Source organism: Macadamia integrifolia, unplaced genomic scaffold, assembly GCF_013358625.1.
Source record: "Macadamia integrifolia cultivar HAES 741 unplaced genomic scaffold, SCU_Mint_v3 scaffold1877, whole genome shotgun sequence".
In the NCBI taxonomy this organism is placed as follows: Eukaryota; Viridiplantae; Streptophyta; class Magnoliopsida; order Proteales; family Proteaceae; genus Macadamia; species Macadamia integrifolia.
Window position 1 is genome coordinate 52,434 of NW_024868398.1, and position 22,221 is coordinate 74,654.

General features: G+C 37.5%; 1 protein-coding gene across 2 annotated transcripts in view; it reads right to left on the reverse strand.

Annotated features, from left to right (window-relative positions):
• LOC122065082 (protein SPIRRIG-like) overlaps nucleotides 1–16,532 on the reverse strand; it is a 39,517-nt gene extending 22,985 nt beyond the window's left edge. Inside the window, exons 1-8 of one of the 2 annotated variants that reach the window (XM_042628872.1) lie at nucleotides 15,999–16,532; nucleotides 8,100–8,169; nucleotides 7,915–8,000; nucleotides 5,773–5,908; nucleotides 5,626–5,682; nucleotides 4,028–4,201; nucleotides 3,032–3,223; nucleotides 2,818–2,883 (exon numbers count right to left, since the gene is read on the reverse strand). In XM_042628872.1, coding sequence (XP_042484806.1) covers nucleotides 2,818–2,883; nucleotides 3,032–3,223; nucleotides 4,028–4,201; nucleotides 5,626–5,682; nucleotides 5,773–5,908; nucleotides 7,915–8,000; nucleotides 8,100–8,169; nucleotides 15,999–16,165 — 948 coding nt within the window. In that variant the 5' untranslated portion in view covers nucleotides 16,166–16,532. Of the gene's footprint in view, nucleotides 1–2,817; nucleotides 2,884–3,031; nucleotides 3,224–4,027; nucleotides 4,202–5,625; nucleotides 5,683–5,772; nucleotides 5,909–7,914; nucleotides 8,001–8,099; nucleotides 8,170–15,998 lie in introns of those variants that run through there. The other variant, XM_042628873.1, reaches the window with a different exon arrangement.
• Nucleotides 16,533–22,221: the final 5,689 nt, after the last annotated feature.

A 22,221-nucleotide genomic window follows, 5' to 3' on the forward strand; every position in this document is an offset into this window, starting at 1 on the left:
CTTCCTTCATTTTTCACCTTTTTGCTGAAGGTAATAGCAAAGAACCCTAAAATAGTTTTATCCAGAGACATTCTAATATAGAGCATGGGTAAGATGAGGAGCTTCAAAATGAAAGCCCCTCTCCAATGCTCAGCTCCATCTGTTTTTCACTGTTTGGTTGCCCTTTAACTCATCCGTTAATTTAACAATGCCTTTTTTACGGGAAGTTATTTAGAAAAGAGGAAATCAGAAACACACAATTCATCCTCCATTGTGGATGGTATAAGTTCTTGGGAGTGAAAAATAATTGATATATGCTCTATGGCAATTCAATTATCATTTTGAATTTGCAGGAGGAATCCTGATCCCTAAAAAGCAAAAACATTATAATGTATTGGTATCATAGTTGTCGAGGTGTCACCTTATATTGTATTGGTATCATAGTTGTCTAGTTGTCGCCTGGGCAACGCCTTGGCACCTTGGTACCTTGGTCGAATGGGTCAGGCGCCTTGCTGGTGCCGCCTTGTGTCCAAGCCCCCTCTAGCACTTTAGGTCTCCTAGACACCATAACATCTATGCTTGGTATTGCAAACATCCTTAATCTATCTTTCTCACACTAGGCCAGACATAGCGTATGCTATAAACCTGAGTAGTCAGTACATGCATGATCCCCACTCTATGCACTTGGCAGTAGTGTATCGAATCTTGATGTATTTAAAGTCTACTCCTGGAAAAGGTTTTCTCTTTTCTCCACATGATCATTTGCGTATTAAATCCCTTACTGATGCGCATTGGGCTAGTTCTCCAGTCTATTTCTAGGTATTTTACTCTTCTTGGTGGTAATCTTGTCACTTGGAGGAGCAAGAAATAGGCAGTGGTCACTCAATCCACTGCAGAGGCTGAAATTCGGGCTGTAGTCCATGTTATTTATGAACTCCTTAGGCTCCAGGGGCTTCTTTAGGATCTTGGTGTTTCGGTTCAACTTCCAATGCAACTATATTGTGACAGTAAATCAGCCATAGCATTGCTCACAATCCGGTCCAGCATGATCCATAGTTATCAAGGCATCGCCTAGCCTAAGTGATAAAGCGGTTCAGCCTGGACTAGTGCCTTGATCACCTAGTCAACACCTTGATGCCTTGTTGATGTCGCCTTGAATTTTTGCTACATCCATCGCCTTTGTCGTTTTGCTGCTTTGTTAATTATGGCATGATCGAACGAAGCATGTGGAAATAGATCTATTTATCAAAGAGAATTGATAACAAGGAATTATTTGTGTTCTGTTTGTTAAATCTAAGGAGTAGTTAGCGGATGTTTTTACTAAAGGTCTTCATAATAAACTTTTTCATCCAATTGTTTGCAAGTTGGGGCATGTGTAATATCTATGCACCAACTTGCATGGTTCAAGATCTCGGCGAGATCCAAGGAATTATTTGCGTTCTGTTTGTTAAATCTAAGGAGTAGTTAGCGGATGTTTTTACTAAAGGTCTTCATAATAAACTTTTTCATCCAATTGTTTGCAAGTTGGGGCATGTGTAATATCTATGCACCAACTTGCATGGTTCAAGATCTCGGCGAGATCCAAGGAATTATTTGCGTTCTGTTTGTTAAATCTAAGGAGTAGTTAGCGGATGTTTTTACTAAAGGTCTTCATAATAAACTTTTTCATCCAATTGTTTGCAAGTTGGGGCATGTGTAATATCCATGCACCAACTTGCATGGTTCAATATCTCGCTAATATCTCATTTTTTTAAGAAGGCAAGACGAGATGCATGGCGAGATATAAATTGTACAAAAACTCGATCGAGATCTCCAGCGAGAACTCGCCAAATATTGCCAAGATCTCACCAAATCTCGCTAAGATCTCGCCTCTCACTTTTTTGAAGAAAAAACACTAAGAAGCAAGAATTTTTGTGCTTTTTCTTGAGGATCCCCATTCCTACACTCATTAAAGCTTAAAGAGTAGAGAATATTACCTCCTCATCCACATTTGGGGTTACTTTTCTTATATATGATGTCTTTTAAATTCTTATAATTATGTTGTGTCATATGTTGATTGTGGAATGTGGATTGTGGAAGAGAGCATACTAGCCTAAGGTCCGAAGAGTCGAAGACTACTTACATAGAGTACGAAGTGAAAGTACAATTTTAGGTTTGTTTTAAAAACTGATGTTTCCATTGTGTTTAGAAGGCCTAAAATAGGGTAAATGCCAACTTTCAGGGGCTACAAAGACCATATAGCCACCGAGACCAACCACCGAGTTGATCAGGAAAAAATACATGATCTCGGCAAATCTAGCAAGATCTCTCTTTTTTGGATTAGTGAGATGGGGGGCAAGAGCAAGATCTTAAACCTTGCCAACTTGAGGGGGAGTGTTGTAATATGGATACAAGGGTTAATTAGTCATTAAGGGTATTCTTGTACTTGTACCTATTCTAGAATATTTTTTGTTCATTATAAATATAGATGGGCCGCTCTTAGCCTTATTCCATTAGTTTTTATCACTAACTACTCAACTATGGTTTACAAGGACCCAAGTATCTAATTTGGTGAGGAACAACACTTAAGGTGGTTTAAAAACAAAAGCCATTAAATTTTTCTCCAAGGAAAAAGTTCCTATAAGCATTTTCATAGAACTTTGCTCTAATCAATTGCAAACAAAATATCTCAACTTGAATTGGAAGACCAAAGTAAAATTGTAAGGTCCAAGAACCAAATCAGATAACATCCGTAGTTCACAAAAGGATCCAAAGATGAGATTGGATCATTGGATAAGTATCAAATCTTAAAATTGTCAGATTTGAAAAACACACACAGATAGAGACAAAACAACAAACCAGATGATGATTGTGTATATACTTTGCTGTGCTTCCATTGTCATTGACCAAAAGAAGACCAAGTATCTGCAACAATAATTGAAGAAGAGTGAGATAAAACATTGAGCATCCGTGCATCTTTGCACTTCAGATTGTATTGTTACCAAACAACTATCTGAATATTGATGTAATGTTTATGTCCACCAAAAAAAAAAAAATGGTGTAATGTAACCACCTGCATGGCATGTCGATGAAGCTGAATCGTATGCAAGGGAACAAGGCCCTGTTTAAATCGAGAAAAAACGATCAAAGAGCCAGTAGCAACCATCTCAAATAATAAATGAAGTGAATCATCTTCAATTAAACTCTGTGCAGCAGAAGGATGGCTCGCCAATGCTTTCATAATATGTACAATACTTCCCTCAACCTGCATACAAAAGTTCAAAGGTTCTCAGTTAGCAAAACGCATATCTTTGTCTTATTCTCTTTACCATCTAATGGAAGTCATCAATGACATATTTCATACAACTGCATTTACTTCAAAGTGTGTGTTTGTGTGCAAGTGATTCTATATAATCTTTATGGTTTATGTAAATTATAAATTACTTGCAAGGGCCCTAATATTTAGTACAAGTATTAATGTGAACTCATCTGACCTATCAAACAAATTGTGTTGGTGAACTCTTCTGCGGTTTTTGATTCAGTCAATTTAGGATTGCCACATCATCCCAATCAGTATGGAGGCTTGGGAGTCTTTTTTCTAACCGTTTTATTTCTGTTTTTAGCATTATAAAGCAATGTAAAGGCTTAATAGCCTCCCCACGATTTGATTGAATTAATGGATTGGTGGAGGTTGGTGCCTCTCCTTTCTCTCCCCTCTCTTACCCCCAACAAATAGTGTTTTCCCCCTTTAACCTCATCCTGCGATCTCTCTAAAACAACAACAACATCATTCAAAACCTTATCCCAACTTAATGGGGTCGGCTACATGGAGATTCCAAGCAAGGACAAGTGCAAGATTCCATGCAAAAAGATTGACAGGTTATGGCAAATTATAATAAGTGCTGGCTGTCAACCTGACACACCACTACAAATCAGCCACAGGCTTATAAGGACAGGCTATAATAAGGTACCGGCTGTCTACTATACAACTTAGGATGCATATCTGCTTGAGCTAAATAAGCAAAATAACAGAGCATTTGATGCAAACGGTCAAAAGAACGAAAGCTACCTCAAGCCGGCGGACTTGTCCTATATCTCCATCATAACCTTTTTCAAATAGATTTTCTTCGGAGCTGTCAGCTAAGTGTCTTTGATTGGCCTCATCAGGACTAAGAAGAGCATTGAGAATATGAATAAGGCAGCATAGGATCCCAGAATCAAGAAGAGACTGTTTATCAATTGGCTGTTAACAAGACAATGTAAATCAAGTTGGAAAAGCAAGAAAGATCAATATTATTTATTAAAAAGCGAGATTGTAAAATCCATTCCCTCTGCCTGCATAGAGTGCCAATGTAAATAATCTCATGCAATGAGATAAAAGCAGAACACAGCAAATCTGCAGTTATACTGCAGCACAGCTTCCCGGATGATGACGTCTAGATTGTATTTCTAGAAAAGAACCCATGGTTTGTCTGCCACATGGCAGAATAGGTGGAGCTCAAATTTTCTGGACAAGGTCTCTACACCTTCCTTAACTTGTCATAACCTTCATCCCAAAACACTAGGTGTCAAAATCAATAGGGCAATTTTTATCAAAACTTGGGCAAATAGGAGAAGGGTTTCAGCACATTGTGGGCCACATGATTGAGTTTGTCTTTGAAAGCAACAGATGGCTAATCCACATGGGCCTTAATCTATACAAGTCCAACATTGCCACATAAGGCCATCCACTGTTTAATGGCTGAAAATGCAGGGGAGAAAACCTAGTAGATAGTGGACCATATGATTGAGATAAGCCACAAACTTTGACTTGTAGGTTATGCAAGGTGAGCTCTATCTATCCAACGGTTGGACACCACGTGACAGGACCATGCCAACTGTCAAGAAATACAATCTAAACATGCTTGTCTAAAGAAACTTCTGCCATGTCTTTGATTTTTATCTTCAACTCTCAAAAGTGTTTTTCTTTTTTGGGGGGGTATTAATTTGAACAATCAATGGAACAGATACATAGCGCTGTTTTTCATACCGTAACAGTGTAAAGGAATGAATTTTAATCAATGACCAAACAAATTATGAATATAAAGAACGCAATATAACAAATAACGAGAAGATGGGACATTCAAAATAAGAGAGCATGTAAGAAATATAAGTTTGAAATGTCAACAATTTTCATAAGATCTTTTCTTTTCCATGGGCAACCACAGAAAGGAGCCTTCAGCATAACAAGCCAATTTATACCTTACTCACAATTGCAAGCAATGAGAAAAGAAAATGTCCGCAATCACATGAACCTTACTCATGAGAGGGTCAAAGCACCCATTTACAACACATAAAATAACCTCAAGCCTGTTGTACATGATAACCCTCCACAAAATGGATAGGTTCATTGGTCACATTCTCAGTTCACAAAAGCAGAAAATAGATGTTATTGAAAAACACACTTCTTGCTTGACCTTCTCTTGACCTGCCTATATTGAGATCTAGAACAGACCTAGGGAAATGTTGGGTCTTTCTTAGCATTACCATGTTTTGGAACACGGTGAAGTCAAGGGACATTCGAAAACATTCGCCATTTCACAAAAGTCGGGAATACTGAGAAGAGATATGAACGAAATAAATCAGTAAACAATGTCCTTCTAGTTAAAGAAGTCAATAAATATATACCCCTGATACAAGAACTTCAATCGCATGTAACAAATTCGAACCAGGACTGATGCCATCCTGCACAAGAGTATCATTGAATATTAATTCAAAAAACACTTTTTTTTTTCAGAACATCAGAGACAAGTAGGGAAAATCATAAAAACACACCTTCATAATGTCCGTGAAAAACCTCATAACTTTCACCACATCCAATGATCTTGTCTTGCTAATGATTTTCAACTTCTCAATATCTGTAACAAATGCTCTTCCAACAACGAAGGAGAAAATGTGTGTCTCAATTAACCTGAGAGTTGTCAGCAATCAGTTGGTCAACTAGATATGCCCACAATAAGAAAGAAAGACAACAATAAAGGTTACAATAAGCAAGAAAGACAGCAATAAGCCATCCCATTACTAGCACCATTACAACAAGGAAGCTCATTCAAATCTTTAAAAAATGCAAGACAAAAATATAGGTTATGAGAGCCCCTTCCAAGAGAAAGATTGAAGAAAATGTTTTCTGCTTGTCATCTACATTGCCAACAACCCAGTGTTTCACAAGAGGACCAAACACATTGAAGTTGATTGTCACTTTGTGAGGGGTGTCGTAATGAGGAAGATGATTGACACTCCATTCATTTTTCCGCAAATCAATTGAGTGATACGTTTACCAAGCCTCTGTTTAGTCCTGCTTTCAAGAAAAGTTGTTCCAAGCTAGGCATGGGTGATCTATATGCTCCAACTTGAGGGGGAATGTTAAAATGTACTGCAAGGTGTTCTTATCTTGTCATGGTTTTATTTTATTAATTTTAATCTACCACAAGGACATAGGGGTATGATTGTCCTGGCGGCTTTGTAATTGGTTGTTAACCAATTAATCTATTATATAATTTATGAGGGCTGTCGATAGGGATATTCTATTCCTCTCTCTATCGTCAGTCTATACTTCCCCTTCTCTGTATCTCTTTTGTAGTTCTCTTCTCTCTTCTTTCTTCTTTTCCCTCTTTTCCTTGTTCACTATTGCAGATACTGTTTTCTATTGTCTGATTTGATACAGTTTTCTTACAGCCTAATCAGTGGCATGCAAAGTTCATTTTATCCTATTTTTCTTCTTCTTTTAAATTCCTTAAGGGGCATAAGAGTCCCAAGTAAGAAAGGATACATGTAAAGTCCCATAAAAGATCTGTAGCACAAATCACTCTATACCGAAAGAGCTAACTACCAAATAAGAAAATCATTAGCATGTTTCTCAATTGTGTTCATCACCCTGGGGGAGCTGTGTCTACCGAGGAATAGCATATAAAGAGGGATTTACACAGAACAAGTGTCTCTCTCAGTTTTGAATATAACTGACGGGTTATGACAGCCAAGCACTCCATTCTTCATGTTCAACGTATGAAGGGCCTATGTGTAAAATAATGATACTTTACGCTTTCATCCTTAAATTTTTAATAACTACCAACATATTATGGAGAAAAATAAACTGTATTTAGGGCTTAAAATTCACCAATGGGAAGACACCACACAGAGCATTCTTATTCTTCAAGTTCATAATGCCAGATGATAGAGAGAGAATCCCTCTTGCTTCACCTAACCCCCCCCACCCCTTTTCCCACCTTTTTCCCCTGGGTTTATAAGCACCTTTACAATATGGCGACTGACCATCTTGAGCCTCAAGAGCCGCCTTCTCACTCAGGCACCACCTATGCGATGCCTAGACAACTATGATTCCACTCATGTCTCTAACTAAGGTTTTCATGCATGTATAGAGGGAGGGAATATATAGAATACTTTTAACGAGTGATCCCGAAAGCTTTGAACATACAAGACAAATATAGAACGATGAGTTTGAGAAAAAAAAAAAGGAATAAAGGGACTGAACAAACATATAATTACATATGGTACCATGGAACTAAATCTCAGACATCTTGTCCGAAAGTTTGGCAGTTTCGGTGGTTTTGGTGGACCCCAAGACAACCTGGTTTGTGGGAAATTTTCGAAAAAAAACCTGGTTTTGGTGGTTTCGGCCCAAATCCCGGGCCAAAACCTGTCAGAAACCCGAGATTTAGTTCCTTGTATGGTACAGAATCCTGGTAATGTCTTTTTCAACCCTTACCAATGGATGTATAATATTAGCATACATAAACACATTTATGTATTTATGTATTTATGTATTTATGTATTTATGTATGCATGAGTGTACGTGTGATGGCTGAAGGTAACACTGCTCCACAAGAAGGATCACTTTTCCAGATACAGCGGTGTATGAAACAAAGAGTCAATGAAGCAAGGGAAGAATCATTTACATACATGCTAACTACTTGAGCTACATTAGAGTGCTGCTTCACTAGTCTACAGAAAACATCTATAGCCATGTCCAAAGCCATTTCTTTCTCCTGTAAAGAAGATTAACAAGCCATTAGCATCCACAATATTTGTAAGAAGTCATAATAGCAGAAAAAAGTTGTTAACAATCAACATGTCCAAAGAAAAACCTTTTCAGAGCTGGACGAGCGGAACTCTTCCCAAAATCTTTTGAAGTCCAACTCCAATTCATGTTTGTCTCTGCTTCCATGAAAACATCAAACACTTGACAACATAAGGCATCTGTAATGAGCATTTAAGAAAAATGACTCCAACAGAAAATTAAGTCCATGGTTACTCTTGCATGGTAAGAAAGAAAGCGATAAATAACAGAAGGTACATCCAACTAAATTCATAAGAATTGTACAAACAACTAAAACATGTCAGAACCTTTGAATTCAGTGACAAGATACTAATTTGTAGAAGGAACAAAACAAATTATAAGTTCGCCAAGTAAAACGAACATAATTGGAAACAATCATGCACACCAGGAAAAGAGTTCAAACTTCACGTCCTAAACAAATAAAACAGACCACAACCAGATCGTTACCTAATGATCTGGAGAACATGGCATGTACGAAAATCTGTTGGTGCCTCCAACTCTGAGCAGAATAGAAGGAATAACACCATGGGAAGATTGTCCAGAATGAACACATAGTCCAATCAAAGAGCCATGATGAAAGATCTACTATAACTCAATGAGGTGAATGCACCTGAAGTCATTTTTTCCAAAAATAAGCCAAAAGGTTCAAATCCAATGACCCTTAATTCTCATCTATCCCACTAACTTAACTACTTCCTGAGAATCATTGAGAAGTCCTCATTTCAAAAGACAAAAGGGCCATTCTTTAGTTTAATGTGGGAAGAGAAGATGAAGAAAATGGCATGGCCTAAATCTTCCATCAAACATCCCTACCCAAGATCACAAGAACAAGAATAGGACGCCAATACCATAAAATCAATATGGAAGCCAATGTTCATCAACCTCATTCTCACACAACCTTTTCGGAACCATTTCAGCTCAGCCATCCATCAGCCTCATTATGCCCAGGACCAAGAAAATTGCAATCAACGAAGACTTGGAAACATTATGCAGGTAAAATCTATAACTATGTACGGGAAAATTTCTTAATTTAATTGCCAATACAGCACCACTGATTCTTAAAAGAACTTGAAGAACATAAATGATTTATAGCCACCTTTATCCTACAAAAATCCTGACATATAATTGTTGCTCTACTCTTGTCAGGACAACAACTAAATGCCCAAAATATAGCCTATGAACTTGTCAATCAAAGAAAAGATCATCTTCATGGGAAATGTGTTAAGAGTTAATAAGGATACTTTAGGACATGCCCATTATACTGTAATTTGATGTGATGTTTTTACCTTTTACCTTTTACCTCTTGGCTATCTTATATTAGCATGGGGGTAACCAGGTAAGGATGTAATTTCTCTTTCTAAGTTAAGTGAATCAATATAGGGGAGAGAAGAGTATTCTTTCCCACAAGTTTTAATGCAACTTGTTTCTCTCCTCGTTCTTATCCCTTCTTCCTTACTTCCTTTCAATTCCTAAAATCCAACTTGGTATCAGAGCTCCACGGTTTGAGAGTCGTATTCCAATTTTTTCTTCCCTACTTCCTCTCTTTGGAATCCTAGGGCACAAAGGGTTCCAAGGAAGAGGTTACTATGTGAATCGATTGAAGTATGAGATAGGTCTTGAATGAAGCCTACAAGAAGACCTCATGTGATTGTACGAACTCCCTTGAAGCACAACTCGACATCAACACTATTCTAGGATCACCACCAGCCCTATTCTAGGGTTACCACCTCCCTCGCTCCAGTTGTTGGGGCTGGGGTATGGCTCCCAAGAATAGCCCAAGGGTCCTCTACATTTGCCATATGATCTCCATCGTTTAAACAAGAAACTGCTAGAGCTCACTCACTTCTTTGTGGACTGCCAGGTCCAGCCAGTATCGATTTCTCTCTTTTTTGCATTTCAATGCAATGTGTGATGTTTTCAGCAATGAAATGGTTGTGCAATCCCTCATATGGATTCTATAAGTTGCCATGAGATGTTACTCTTTGAAGGGTGTGTTTTGAGTCAAGTTTTCCTCAGATTTGGTGCATGTTTCCATTTACTAGGACATTTTTTGTGTTGGGACTATGTAGTTGGGTTGAGTGTGTACTCCCCACTTGGTTTGGACATTTTTCCGATATTGTTGAGTGTATTCCTACACTATGTCTGAGGTCAGTGGACCTACGGAAGCTTCGACTAGTGCTTCAGTTCCAAGTCCATTCAGATAGAGTTTGAGAATCCCGACACCTAGATCTCCATTGTGATGTTGGAAAACACCAACTACTTGGACTGGGCTCACTCCATGAAGCTCCCTCCAGAGTTGGGGGAAACTTGGATATATTACCGGCACCTTCAAGATCCTCCTTCCAATTCTCCTATGTATCAAAAATATGAGACCAGAAACTCTATTGTTATGACTTGGCTTATCTTCTCTATGAAGCCCAAGATTGGGAGGAAGTTTATGAGAAAGGAAACTGCCAAGGATATTTGGGACAGTGTTTCCAAAACTTTTGACAAAGTTGGTGACTTGGCGTAGGTCTACCAACTTCTTCAGAAAATTATCACAATAAGGCAGGTGATAGGACAATTTTTTAGTACTATAATACTATTGTTGGTCCTGGGAGGAGTATGACCACTATACAGACCTCCAACTTTCTAATCCATATGAGCTAAGGTGTACCGCACACTTGAGAAGGAGTGTATTCTCATTCTGCTTGGTGGCTAACTATAAACCAATCCGGATATAGATCTTAGGTCAGTCTCCTCTCCCCTCCTTAGATGAGGTCTATGGTTAATTGCTGAGTGAGGAGACCCAACAAGTGGCGATAGAACTGGTATCATCCCTTGAGCGGTCTACTCTTACTTCTAGCTCTCACAGGGATTGGTGTGGTCGTGGCAGAGGCCTTGGACCTACCCGTGGGAAAGACAAAAATAGGCTTTATTGTGATCACTATGGGAAACCTGGACACACAAGAGAGAGGTGTTGGGTACTTCATGGTCATCCCATTGGTATGCATGGTGGTTCTACTGGTATGCGTGATGGTAGGAGGAGAGTGGAGCTCAAGCACAAAGTGTGATGGCTAGGCCTAACCTAGGGCGTATCCAACTGGCCCATCGTCAAATCACAGTTCCCTTACTAAAAATGACATTGCAGCATTTCACAGGGTTATGTCTCAACTGGGTAGCTCTTCTTCTACATTCACAGCATCAGACACTTCAACTTCCACCTCGCAGGTCTCCACATCTGCCCCTTCCACTACTACTCCTTGGGTTATTGACTATGGCGCCACCGATTATATGAGATATGCCCAGTATGTCCTAGAGTTATGATTCCTATTCTATTTGTTCTGATCGAGATAAGGTTAGGGTCGTCGATAGCTCCCTTTCCTCCATTTCTGGTAAGGGCAATGTACATGTTACCTCTTCTATTTCATTTGACTCCGTACTTCATGTTCCTAATTTTGCCATTAATCTCTTGTTTGTTAGCCACCTCACTAAATCCTTGTATTGTTCCATCATTTTTTCCCTCTCATTATCTATTTCAAGATTTATTGACAACGAGGATTATTGACAGAGGACGTGAGGAGAAATGACTTTACCTTCTTGAACCGCACACACCTTTTTTGTTTGTGGCTCAATCCTCTGTGTGTGGACTGAGTGATAGCAGTATTATTGATTTTGTGATGTTTGGTATCAATGTTAAGGCCAACCCTCTTTTGTTTTTTATGAAAAAACAGTCACCATATGTATTTTCTTCTTTTTCTTCCTCTTATGTTTTTTAGAGTGAACCATGTATGCCTGCTAAACATTGTCGTTCTTTTTATCCTTATCATGATAATAGATCCACTGTTTTTATTTTTATTTTTCATATTGTGCATTTTGATGTTTGGGGACCCTCTCCCACTACTTCTTTATTTGGTTATCATTATTTTGTTTTCTTTATTGATGATTATTCCTAATCCACTGGGACTTTTTATGAAACATAAGAATGATGTATTTGATGCCTTCAAAATTTTCTATATGTTGATTTGTATTCAATTTGATACTCAAATCAAAATTGTCCGTACTGATAAAGGGGGAGAATACATGTATGATGGACTTCAAGACTTTTTTACCGATAATGGCATTATCCATCAGCTTGCTTGTGTTGACACACCAACAGAATGGGGTAGCTTAGAGGAAAAATTGCCACTTGTAGGAACTTGGAAGTCATTAGGAGTCTATTATTTTGCATGCAAGTCCCTAAGACCTTTTAGTCTGATGCCCTTCTTGCTGCTACCTTCCTCATCAATCGTATGCCCACTAAACTCCTTGGTTTCAAATCCCCTTTGGAGACCTTGTCTCCATAGGTTCCTACTTTCTAAAGCGTTTGGGTTTGTATGTTATGTCCATGTCAACAAGTCTGCTCGGACTAAACTTGATCCCAAGGCCCTCAAATACATTTTCCTTAGGTACTCCTCTACAAAAGGCTATAAGTGCCATCACCCTTCTTCTCGCAGGCGGCTTCTCTCCAAAGATGTCACATTCTTTGAATCTATTCCTTTCTTTACTTCTCATCAACATCCTTTTCAGGGGGAGAACAGAGGGAGTCAAGAGGCTACTATTTTCATCCCTTTTCTTCCACCCTTACCTATTTCTCCATTTTTGCTTGATGTAGGGAAACACAAAGTGGAGGTTGTTGATATTTTGCAATCATTCTGGAGTTGGTTCTACTAAGGAGAAGGAGTTACTTGTGTATAAAATTAGGGAAAAGAATACCATTTATTATGCTAAGAGTCCTCTTTAATCCACATCCTGAGCTCCACCTTCCTCGGTCAGATGACATCCCTCCTCCATCTTCTGAGTTAGATCTTCCCATTCCTATTCAAAAGGGAAACGGAGATTGACCTAATCCCATAGCCAAGTTTGTTTTCTATGATGTTATATCTCCTAAATGTATTTCTTTTATTGTTGCCTTTTCCTCCATTTCCATTCCCAAGGATGTCACTGAAGCCATGTCTAACCCAAAGTGATAGAAACCAATGTCTGAGGAACTGATGGCACTTGAGAAGAACAATACTTGGAAATAGTTGATCCTCCCAGTTGGATGCAGATTGATCTATATAATCAAGCACAGATCAGATGGTGTTGTTGAGAGATACAAGACCAGGTTGGTAGACAAAGGGTACAGTCAGGTGTACAGCATTGACTATACCAAGAGAATTATGCTCCTATGGCTAAACAAAACCCAATTAGTGTTCTATTATCATTGGTGGCTAATAGGGATTGGCCATTGTATCAGTTGGATGTAAGAATGATTTCCTCTATGATGACTTAGAAGAGGAAGCATAAATGCAAACTCCACCCGGCTTCAAGTTTCCTTCAGTTGAAGTGAAAGTGTGTCTCCTCCAAAAGGCATTATATGTTCTCAGACAGTCTCCCAAGGCTTGGTTTGAGGGGTCTAAACATGCCATTATGAATAATGGGTATTATTCTCACAGCCATGCTGACCACACTTCATTTGCCCAGCAAGGTAATGGCACTATCACAGCCCTCATTGTCTATGAGGATGACATTATGGTGACTGGGAATGACAGGGTTGAGATAATGAGACTGAGTCCTATTTGGCCCAACAGTCTGAGATTAAAGATCTTGGACCTTTGAAATATTTCTTGAGAATTGAAGTGTCAAGATCTAAAAAGGAGATAAACATCTACCAAATTGAAATTTGTGTTGGACAACAACAGCTTTTATTGTCTTTTTATTGGGCTCCTCTTGTCCATAGTGTTCCCCTATTAAGGGTTGACTTGTGGCTTCCCTTGGATGCCTATTCTTAGGAATAGGCCTGATTGGGCTTGTGTCCTATCGTATATCTTTCTTCTTTTTTTAATAAAGGCTATTTACTTATCAAAAAAAAACATGTTGGATTGCAAACCAGCAAACTATCCTATTGAACAAAATCACTAGCTTAGAGAAGATTGTGGTTCACTCGTTATTAATGCAGGAAATGCAGAGATTAGTGAGGAAGCTGATCTACCTTTCTTTGAATCGCCCCGACATCACCTATACAATTCGTGTGGTGAGCCAGGTTATGCATGCTCTCAAGAGTAGGCACTTGGATGTTGCATACCACATCCTCATATACTTGAAGTCCACCCCCAAGACAGAACTATTGCATGCCAGGAAAAACCATTTGAGGATAGAGGGCTACACTAATGCATATTGTACTGGTTTACTTCAAACAAACAATCTACATCAGGCTATTGTATGGGTGTAACCTGGTCACATAGAGGAGTAATAAACAACCTATGGTGGCCAGATTTAGTGCAAAGGCAGAGTTTAGGGCTATGGCTCATAAAGTTTGTGAACTACTATGGTTAAAAATGTTGGTTCAAGAATTGGCATTTGATATTGAGGCACCTATGAGACTTTATTGTGATAACAAGAGTGCCATAAGTATAGCCCACAACCCTATGCAACATGACAGGATAAAGCATATTGAAGTTGATAGGAATTTCATCAAAGAGAAGATTGACTCCGGCTACGTATGCACTCTTTCGTGAGAACTGGTGATTGGCTAGCCGACATCTTTATCAAAGGCCTTATTCCTCATTAATTCAATACCCTTCTATGCAAGCTGGGAATGTATGAAATTTATTCTCCAGCTAGAGGGGGAGTGTTAATAAGGGTACTTTAGGCACATGCGCACTATATTGTAATTTGATTTAATGTGTTTTTAACATTTACCTTTTCCCTCCCTTGGCTATCTTATATTAGCATGGGGGCAAGGATGTAATTTTTCTTTCTCAGTTTAGTGAATCAATATAGGGAGAGAAGTGTCTCTCCCACAAGTTCTACCGCAATTTCTTTCTCTCCTCCCCCTTCCTTCTTCCTTACTTCCTTTCAACTCCTAAATTCCAACTAAATGGCTAGTTGAACAATCAACACACAAGCACAATCTACATCATTATAAAGTGCAAAAGAACAAAGATATAGGTTCTCCTATTGGTCAAGTGTTACTGGGTGAGTAAGTCAAGCATGGTAAAGTAAATATTCAAATATGATTACAAAGTAAGATGATCAAATGAGAAAATAAATTTTAAGAAATAAGAAGAGTTTCACATAATTATATAGCCTTTGATTGGACCGTATCCCTATATAACATTAACAGGGCATATAAAACTCATGAAGAGCCAAGGAGGGTACCTGACAGTGTAAAGTCACTAGTTCTACAAGTGAAAGAAGGTTTTTTTTTTTTTAATATTTAAATTAGTGACAGATAATGACAGATAATTTATGTTAACCATTAACCTATTATCCACCTGTTCTGTGAAATTACTTATTTCTCCACAAACCTCTTAAATTACCTCCTGTTACTAAAGTAAGTAGCACATCCAACGGGGGGAAAAGAAGTAGCATTTCGATACAAATAAATCCATGTCTCAGAATTCGAGAATGAAACTCAATCTAGCAGACTCCAGAGGACTATCACAAGTCTAAATATCACACCTTTCGTGATGCCGCCACATAATGCACCTTGGCTAAGCTCTAAAGAACCCCATTCTATTTTTTTCTTTTTTTCTTAAACCAACTCTTTAACAAGGACTTTTTGATAGCAAAAGATGTTGTAGGATTGAGAACCAAAATCCCATTTCTCATTCAGTTAGTCCATTCTCTCCTCAAACTAAATTATTTCCCATCTAACAATTATTCTTAAAACAGCAACAAATTCCAATGGAGTTTTTCATCACATAACGTACCAAACAGAAAATCCGCCTTACCTGCTTCAATTTTTATGTCCGCTATGGTCTAAACTTATTAAATTATGTTCTCATTGCTCATCTTGAACGCTTGAAAAATAAACCGAAAAGCAGACAAAGAAATTGAAAAAAAAAAAACGTATATCCTCAAGAAAAATTACATCTTTGCATGGAAAAAAAGAAAATGTGCACCAAAAATAAATAAATAGAACCTTGAAGGAGATCCAGCAAAGGCATTTCTCGGCGACCCAAAACCTTCTGCGCCGGCGGCAAAGGGTGAAGACGACGATGCAGTAGAATGTGGAGAAAGTCCGACCTTCTCCTTTAAGTCCTTAAGCAATGAAGACCATTTCATCGTTTTCCGAGACGACTGAAACATGTGAGAATGTCATCCGAAGAAGCTCCTCCTCCGGAGATCCATCTCCAATTAAAGAAACCCTAGATCAGGCCCTCCTTGCACGATCTAGAAATTATCTCAAATCTAAAAATCTGACTCTGCTATCTCTAAATCTCCCCCGCCAAAGAATCAACAAAAAATCCGTAGATTCTGCAAAAGAAATGTTTCAACTTAGTCGACTAACAGATCGTTCGATTGAACTGATCGACAAGAAGCTCGATCTGATTGTTCGTTTTTTAATTTGCTTTCTCTGATTGTTTCTTTTTTTATTTTGCAATCTAAAACGCGACTTCCGTTGTGATTTGAGAAAGAAGAAGGCTAAGAATAGTTTCTCGGGTCGGCTCTTCCCAGACTTAGCCTCGAAGGCTCGAACGTTGCTTCTATATCAAACTCTTCACAGTTCAGACCTTCCCTGCCACGTCAGCATGGGATCCACTCATCATGGATCTTCCACGTGGCTTTACGTGATGGAACACTAGACGTGTGAGCCTCTCTCTCATGTTTATGTGCTCAATTGCTCATGGGGTCTCACCGGTTCTCACGTCCCGCTGTCCTAATTCCGGCACGAACTCTTTTTCAAATTTTTTAAAAAATAATTACTTGTGAAAATACTATTTTAGCCTTTCTTTATAGTTTAATGACCAAGGCAATAAGGAAATGGTACAATTTACACCTAGTCTTCCTGGCCAAGGTTTAGCTTCAAGTGGTCCATTGTCATTCTTTCCTTACGTGAGAGACTCCTTCCATGTTTTTCCATTTGGAGGGATGAATTGTTAACATGAAAAATGTGCTAACAATATGTGAGATTGCTCCATTGCGATTTAGTTGTCAAATTTTCACGATAGTACCTATTGCATGCTGGTGGTATATATGTACTCATGGCATAATTGCACTATTATGTTTTTTATTTAGAGAGGAATGTATTTGTTAATCTTACTATTATGTTCAGATGAGAAAACCACTATATGACCAAGATCCATGACATGTATTGGCCACATAGCTGTATTTTTTTATTTTTTATAATCAAATAAGTCTATTTACAATAGCTTATATGTCCTTTTCATAGCTTACTTATTTAACAAAATACATTCCTCTCTAAATAAAAATACCAGTGATTTTGGGCCAGAGGAGGGGTTATGATCATTCTAGTAAATTGCCCTAAATTTTATAGAGGAAATAAAAAATAAAAATTGAAGTTTATAATAAAAGTAATGTAAAAATTTTACCAAATGGCCTTCGATGCCAAGCAATAACATAATTATCTCTTTATATTGAATATACTTTATCATTATTGTAATTTTAAGGTTGTCATAACATTCAAACAAAAAAAAAATTAACTCGTTTAATATTAAAAAATTGCAACATTAATTTTTGAGACAGTAGCCATTATAATAAAAATAAATGTTTTATTATTAATTTTTTTACCCCAATTATATGGAAAATAACAAAATAATCCTTTAATAACTCTAAGAAGTTTGCCCTTACACAATACCTCCACTTATAAGCGCAACCTCAAAAAGCCCTATGAATTATTTTTTAAAGTTAGTTAATATCTTGTTATTTTATTTTATTGATACAAGTTAAGATCAGGTGATTTAGTAAGGTTTTTTTTTTTTATTGAAACATATGATATTATGACAACACCATATCAACTAACTTTATAATCATGCATTTATAGTTTACAATATAATGTTTTATGAATAACTCTTGGACACCAGATAGATACTCTCTCTATTTATTAAATGATAATGCCTTGGACTATCATGCGTCATAAAATTAGTAATAGTGTATTTTTTCATTGAAAATGGAAACTCCAAAAAAAAAAAAACAAACATGAAACCTAATGCAGAGTTTGGTATGCATATTCTTGGAGTTCATTCCAAGAAATCATACCAAATGCTAACTTTATTTCAAAAAGTTCACTACATAATTCAAATGCTTTTCAAGTATAGTTGTAGCTAATTCTCTTCAAGGATGGGATGCTTGGGATCCATGAAATATTAAGGTTAAGGAGATGAGATGATAAATATACATTAAATAAATAGTGGGTCCATATTTTAAGATCATGGGTGAAAGACTAAGGCTGCATACAATTCCTTACCTTTAACCCAATTATGATATGCTCGAACTCAGGAATACTTGCGAACCATATACTTTTATGAATTTTTCATATAATACTTCTACCGTTTGTTGGTCAAAAGAAAATAAAGTAGTTAGTAAAAATCTTATCAAAAGAGAAAGTAGCAAAATAAGAGAGAAAATAGAAAGTACAATAAGAAAAGAGGAAGGAGCATGCTAGAGAGGGAGGATACCACTAATTTGGTACGGCAATTGGTTGAGCCAAATTGTTTCATTTGCTTAGTTAGCTAGAGAGGGAGGATACCACTAATTTGATACAACAATTGGTTGAGACAAATTGTGTTTGATTTTGGATTGATGATTATTTATTGTCTATGCTTCTTGAATATATAGTTGACATTGGAGCTTTTGTGTTTGTAATAGCTTAAAAGTGAGTTTTTGTTAGAATTTTAATAGAACATTCATGAATCACCCATTGAACGAGGTACACAATATGGCAAACAGAATTCCATTCCTAAATTAATTATGGACAGCATGAATCAGTAGAATCAAGAATTAGGAGTGTTACTAAACATAGCCAATAATTCATAATGAGATGCTTTCAAATAACTTGGCGCTCAAAATATGGCAAGATTAGATATACAGAGATTTGGATAAAATAAAATAAAATAAATAAAAAAATTTATAGAGAACATTTCAAGTTGATAGGTAGACAACCAACTAACCCATCAAATCCTCCAAGTTTTATGTGAAAGGTAACATTTGATCATATGAAAATTTAGTGAACCTCAAGGGGTGGCCGAGTTGGCAAGGGGCTTTTGCCTTAGGATAGCGGATGGTTCTGAGTTCAATTCTTTTTATATTTTTTGGGACAACTTATAAGGGTTTGTTTAGCGTTCTTCGCTATTTTCGGCGAAAAGTTGAAGGTTCTCATACCCGTTAACCAAAAAAAAAAATGAAAGCTTAATGGGGAGAAATACAATAATAAAAATATATATTCTTGTAATATTTTAGTTAGAAACCCACTAATTGAACCATTTATTAGTTTCAAGTTGACAGGATACCTCCCCATTACTGAAAACAAAAAGAAACCAATGAAAATTTTACTGATTCAGACATTGGAATGAAGAAACGTGAAAGGTGGGATACTAGATTAGGTCAAGCTACACTAGCCCATATATCGCGCTTATATATGTAGTTTCTTTTCATCAAAGCAATGAGTGTCATCATGATTCATAATAAGCTTTCAGAAGAAGAGTTCAATCAGAACAAGAGAGACTTGGTTAATTGGTTAAAATGGACCTTCTCCACTTTGTCAACCCTAGAGTGCCATCATGATTCATGAACTAATATGTCATTCTCATATAAGAATTAAATCTCAATACGCCATGTAGCCCTTTTATTATTTTAAAGAAAAAAAAAAACACTACCCATCTGTATTCTCTACGTTCAGACACGGGAGACTGAAAACTAGAATGACACGTCTAGTGTTTATGCGTAGAGAGTGCAGAAAGATAGTGTTCTTTCTTCCTTTTTTTTAGTTAGCTGCAAATTATTTATTGTGAACTCCTCATTTGACTTATCCCACTTGGAATGTTGACCCTTTACCTCAAATTACTTTTATAATTTACATCTTTATGGGGATAAAATAGGTCAGGTGTTTCCATTATGTCACTATGACGGTATGATCACCTAGCACTTAAAACTCAACAACCCTGCGCAATTTAAGTTTTAATTCCTTGGACCATTTTACTCTTATATCTTAGTGGATTAATGCAGATTGGATTAATATCAGGATTGATCTCAGTTGATATTGATCTGATCCAAAAGATCCTGATCAATCTAATTCAATTTTTAAAACCAGGATTGAACCGGGTCGGACAGTTAAACTTGCCTTAATTATCATCCCCACAAGCTGGCTGACCTCATATTCAACCATCTCAAATACTCGAACTATGGTTTTAGGTAGGACCGTAGGGATCCGAAGTCCAAACGCGTAAAGCCAGTGAATATGGAGCGAAGCTCCGAGTAGGGACACAGATGTCATTAAATGAAATGTTTTGCCCATCTCTAGCTTTTCAATTTTGGAGGCTTCGGCCCCAGGCGGCCGGGTCCCCAATAGAGTCTGCTCTCCCGCCAATCTTAAGTTGATTAGATTTGTTTTACGCTTCTTTTTCTTTAATTTTACGACGGAAAGTGGGGGGAGCACATTTAGGTCGGTCATCGGTCCCACCATCTCCCGAAAAAGTTTGATTCTTTTGAGTGCTTGTGGTCCCCACACAATTTCGTTCAAAACGTGAAGAGCTCGCGACTCGAGGGGACGCGGCATCAAGGGCAGGGGAATATAGAGGTCGCCCCACCTTTGGCCTTCTTTTTGGATCTTCAAGACCCATTCTAAAAGCAATTATTTTTCCTCTTTTCCTTTCTTGTCCTTTTAGAGCTTTGTTTAGGGTTTCTAGGGATGTGAATGGATCCTTGGAAAATTCAAATTTGATTTGGATTCATATTGGTTTAGGCATATTCAGAATTATTTGGATTCAAAATCCGAATTATCGAAAAAATTATTATTCGATTCGAATAACAATCAATAATAACAAAAAAAAGAAAAATAATCAAGCCGATCTAGCATAGGAAATGCCCAGACACGATGGGCATGAAATGACCATGCTGCCCCTCTCTGCAATGTGCTAAAGATGTTCTTATTCACCGTCTCATTGGCCTATGTGTCTTGCATTTCCTACGCTTTATCGATAGGGTTTTTTCTCCCAATAAAAAATTAGTTAATTAATGATTTTGAGGGTTCTTGAAGTTTAGACAGTAAAAGAGAAAAGACAAATTATAGACGTGGATTGAGACCAAATTGTTTCCGTAAGGGGAAGGAAAGTTTGGGTTACACAAGTCATTGATGTAAATAGATAGTCAAAAATTCAAATTCGATACACATGTCTATCTGTGAAGAGGTATTCGCATATGATCAAGGAATATCCAGATCCAATCACATCCAATCCGTATTCAATTTGTATTCGATCTTTTACATTTCTAATTTTATGCGGTTCAACTTTGCCATCAATCTGATGAAGATGTCACAATTCCTGAAGTATTGTTTTATATTATTTGTTTGAATCAAAAAATTTCCATATCCTCTTGTTCTGGTTTTATTTCAACACGAATCAAACGGTTAAAGTGCAAAGCTTCATATAATGATATTTCCTTTGGGTAAGTGTTTTCTGTCCAAGAGCTTTCCCCTTTTCTAGACATAGGGTGCCCCCCCCCCCTAAGAGGGTTACGTTGGTTATTGTGCACCCCTATGTCTGTGGTGTTGGGGCTCTCTCGAACAAAAAATTTTGTTCCATTTTCTTTTATGAAAAAAAAGATGAGCTTCATTTGATCATTGAATTGTAGACTTTTGAGTTTTCCTTTATAAAATTACCTGGTGTATATTTCACTTAACAAAATTATACAAGATTGAACTTAAATTTACAAAATTACCCACTATAGTGCCTCTCCCTCTCCTACCTACATAGTTTGACACTTTTACTTGATCGCTGTCACTGCCATCCCGTACCTCCCTTCCCTACAACCCCACCCCGCCTCCGCACGACTCCCCCACCTTCCATTTTCCTTGCGACCATCCCCTTTGTTCAGCTCCTCCCTTTCCCGTAACCCCACCTTTTCATTCCCTGCTAACTCATCCTTGCCCCCGCTTACTCGATGGTAGACCCAATAATCACACTACAATCCCACCCAATGCTTCATCTCATATTCAACTACCATGCCCCTGCAATGCAATCATCCAAACAATCCGGCCTCAAGTTGGAAATCTTAAGGACGAGACAAATAAGAGTTTCATTGAGTTCAGTGGACACCATTCCTGTTTCAAAGAACTTAGAAATAAATCAAATAAGTTTACCTTCAAATCCCAATATTTTTGAAAAATTATAGTGGAAACCTCTCAAATT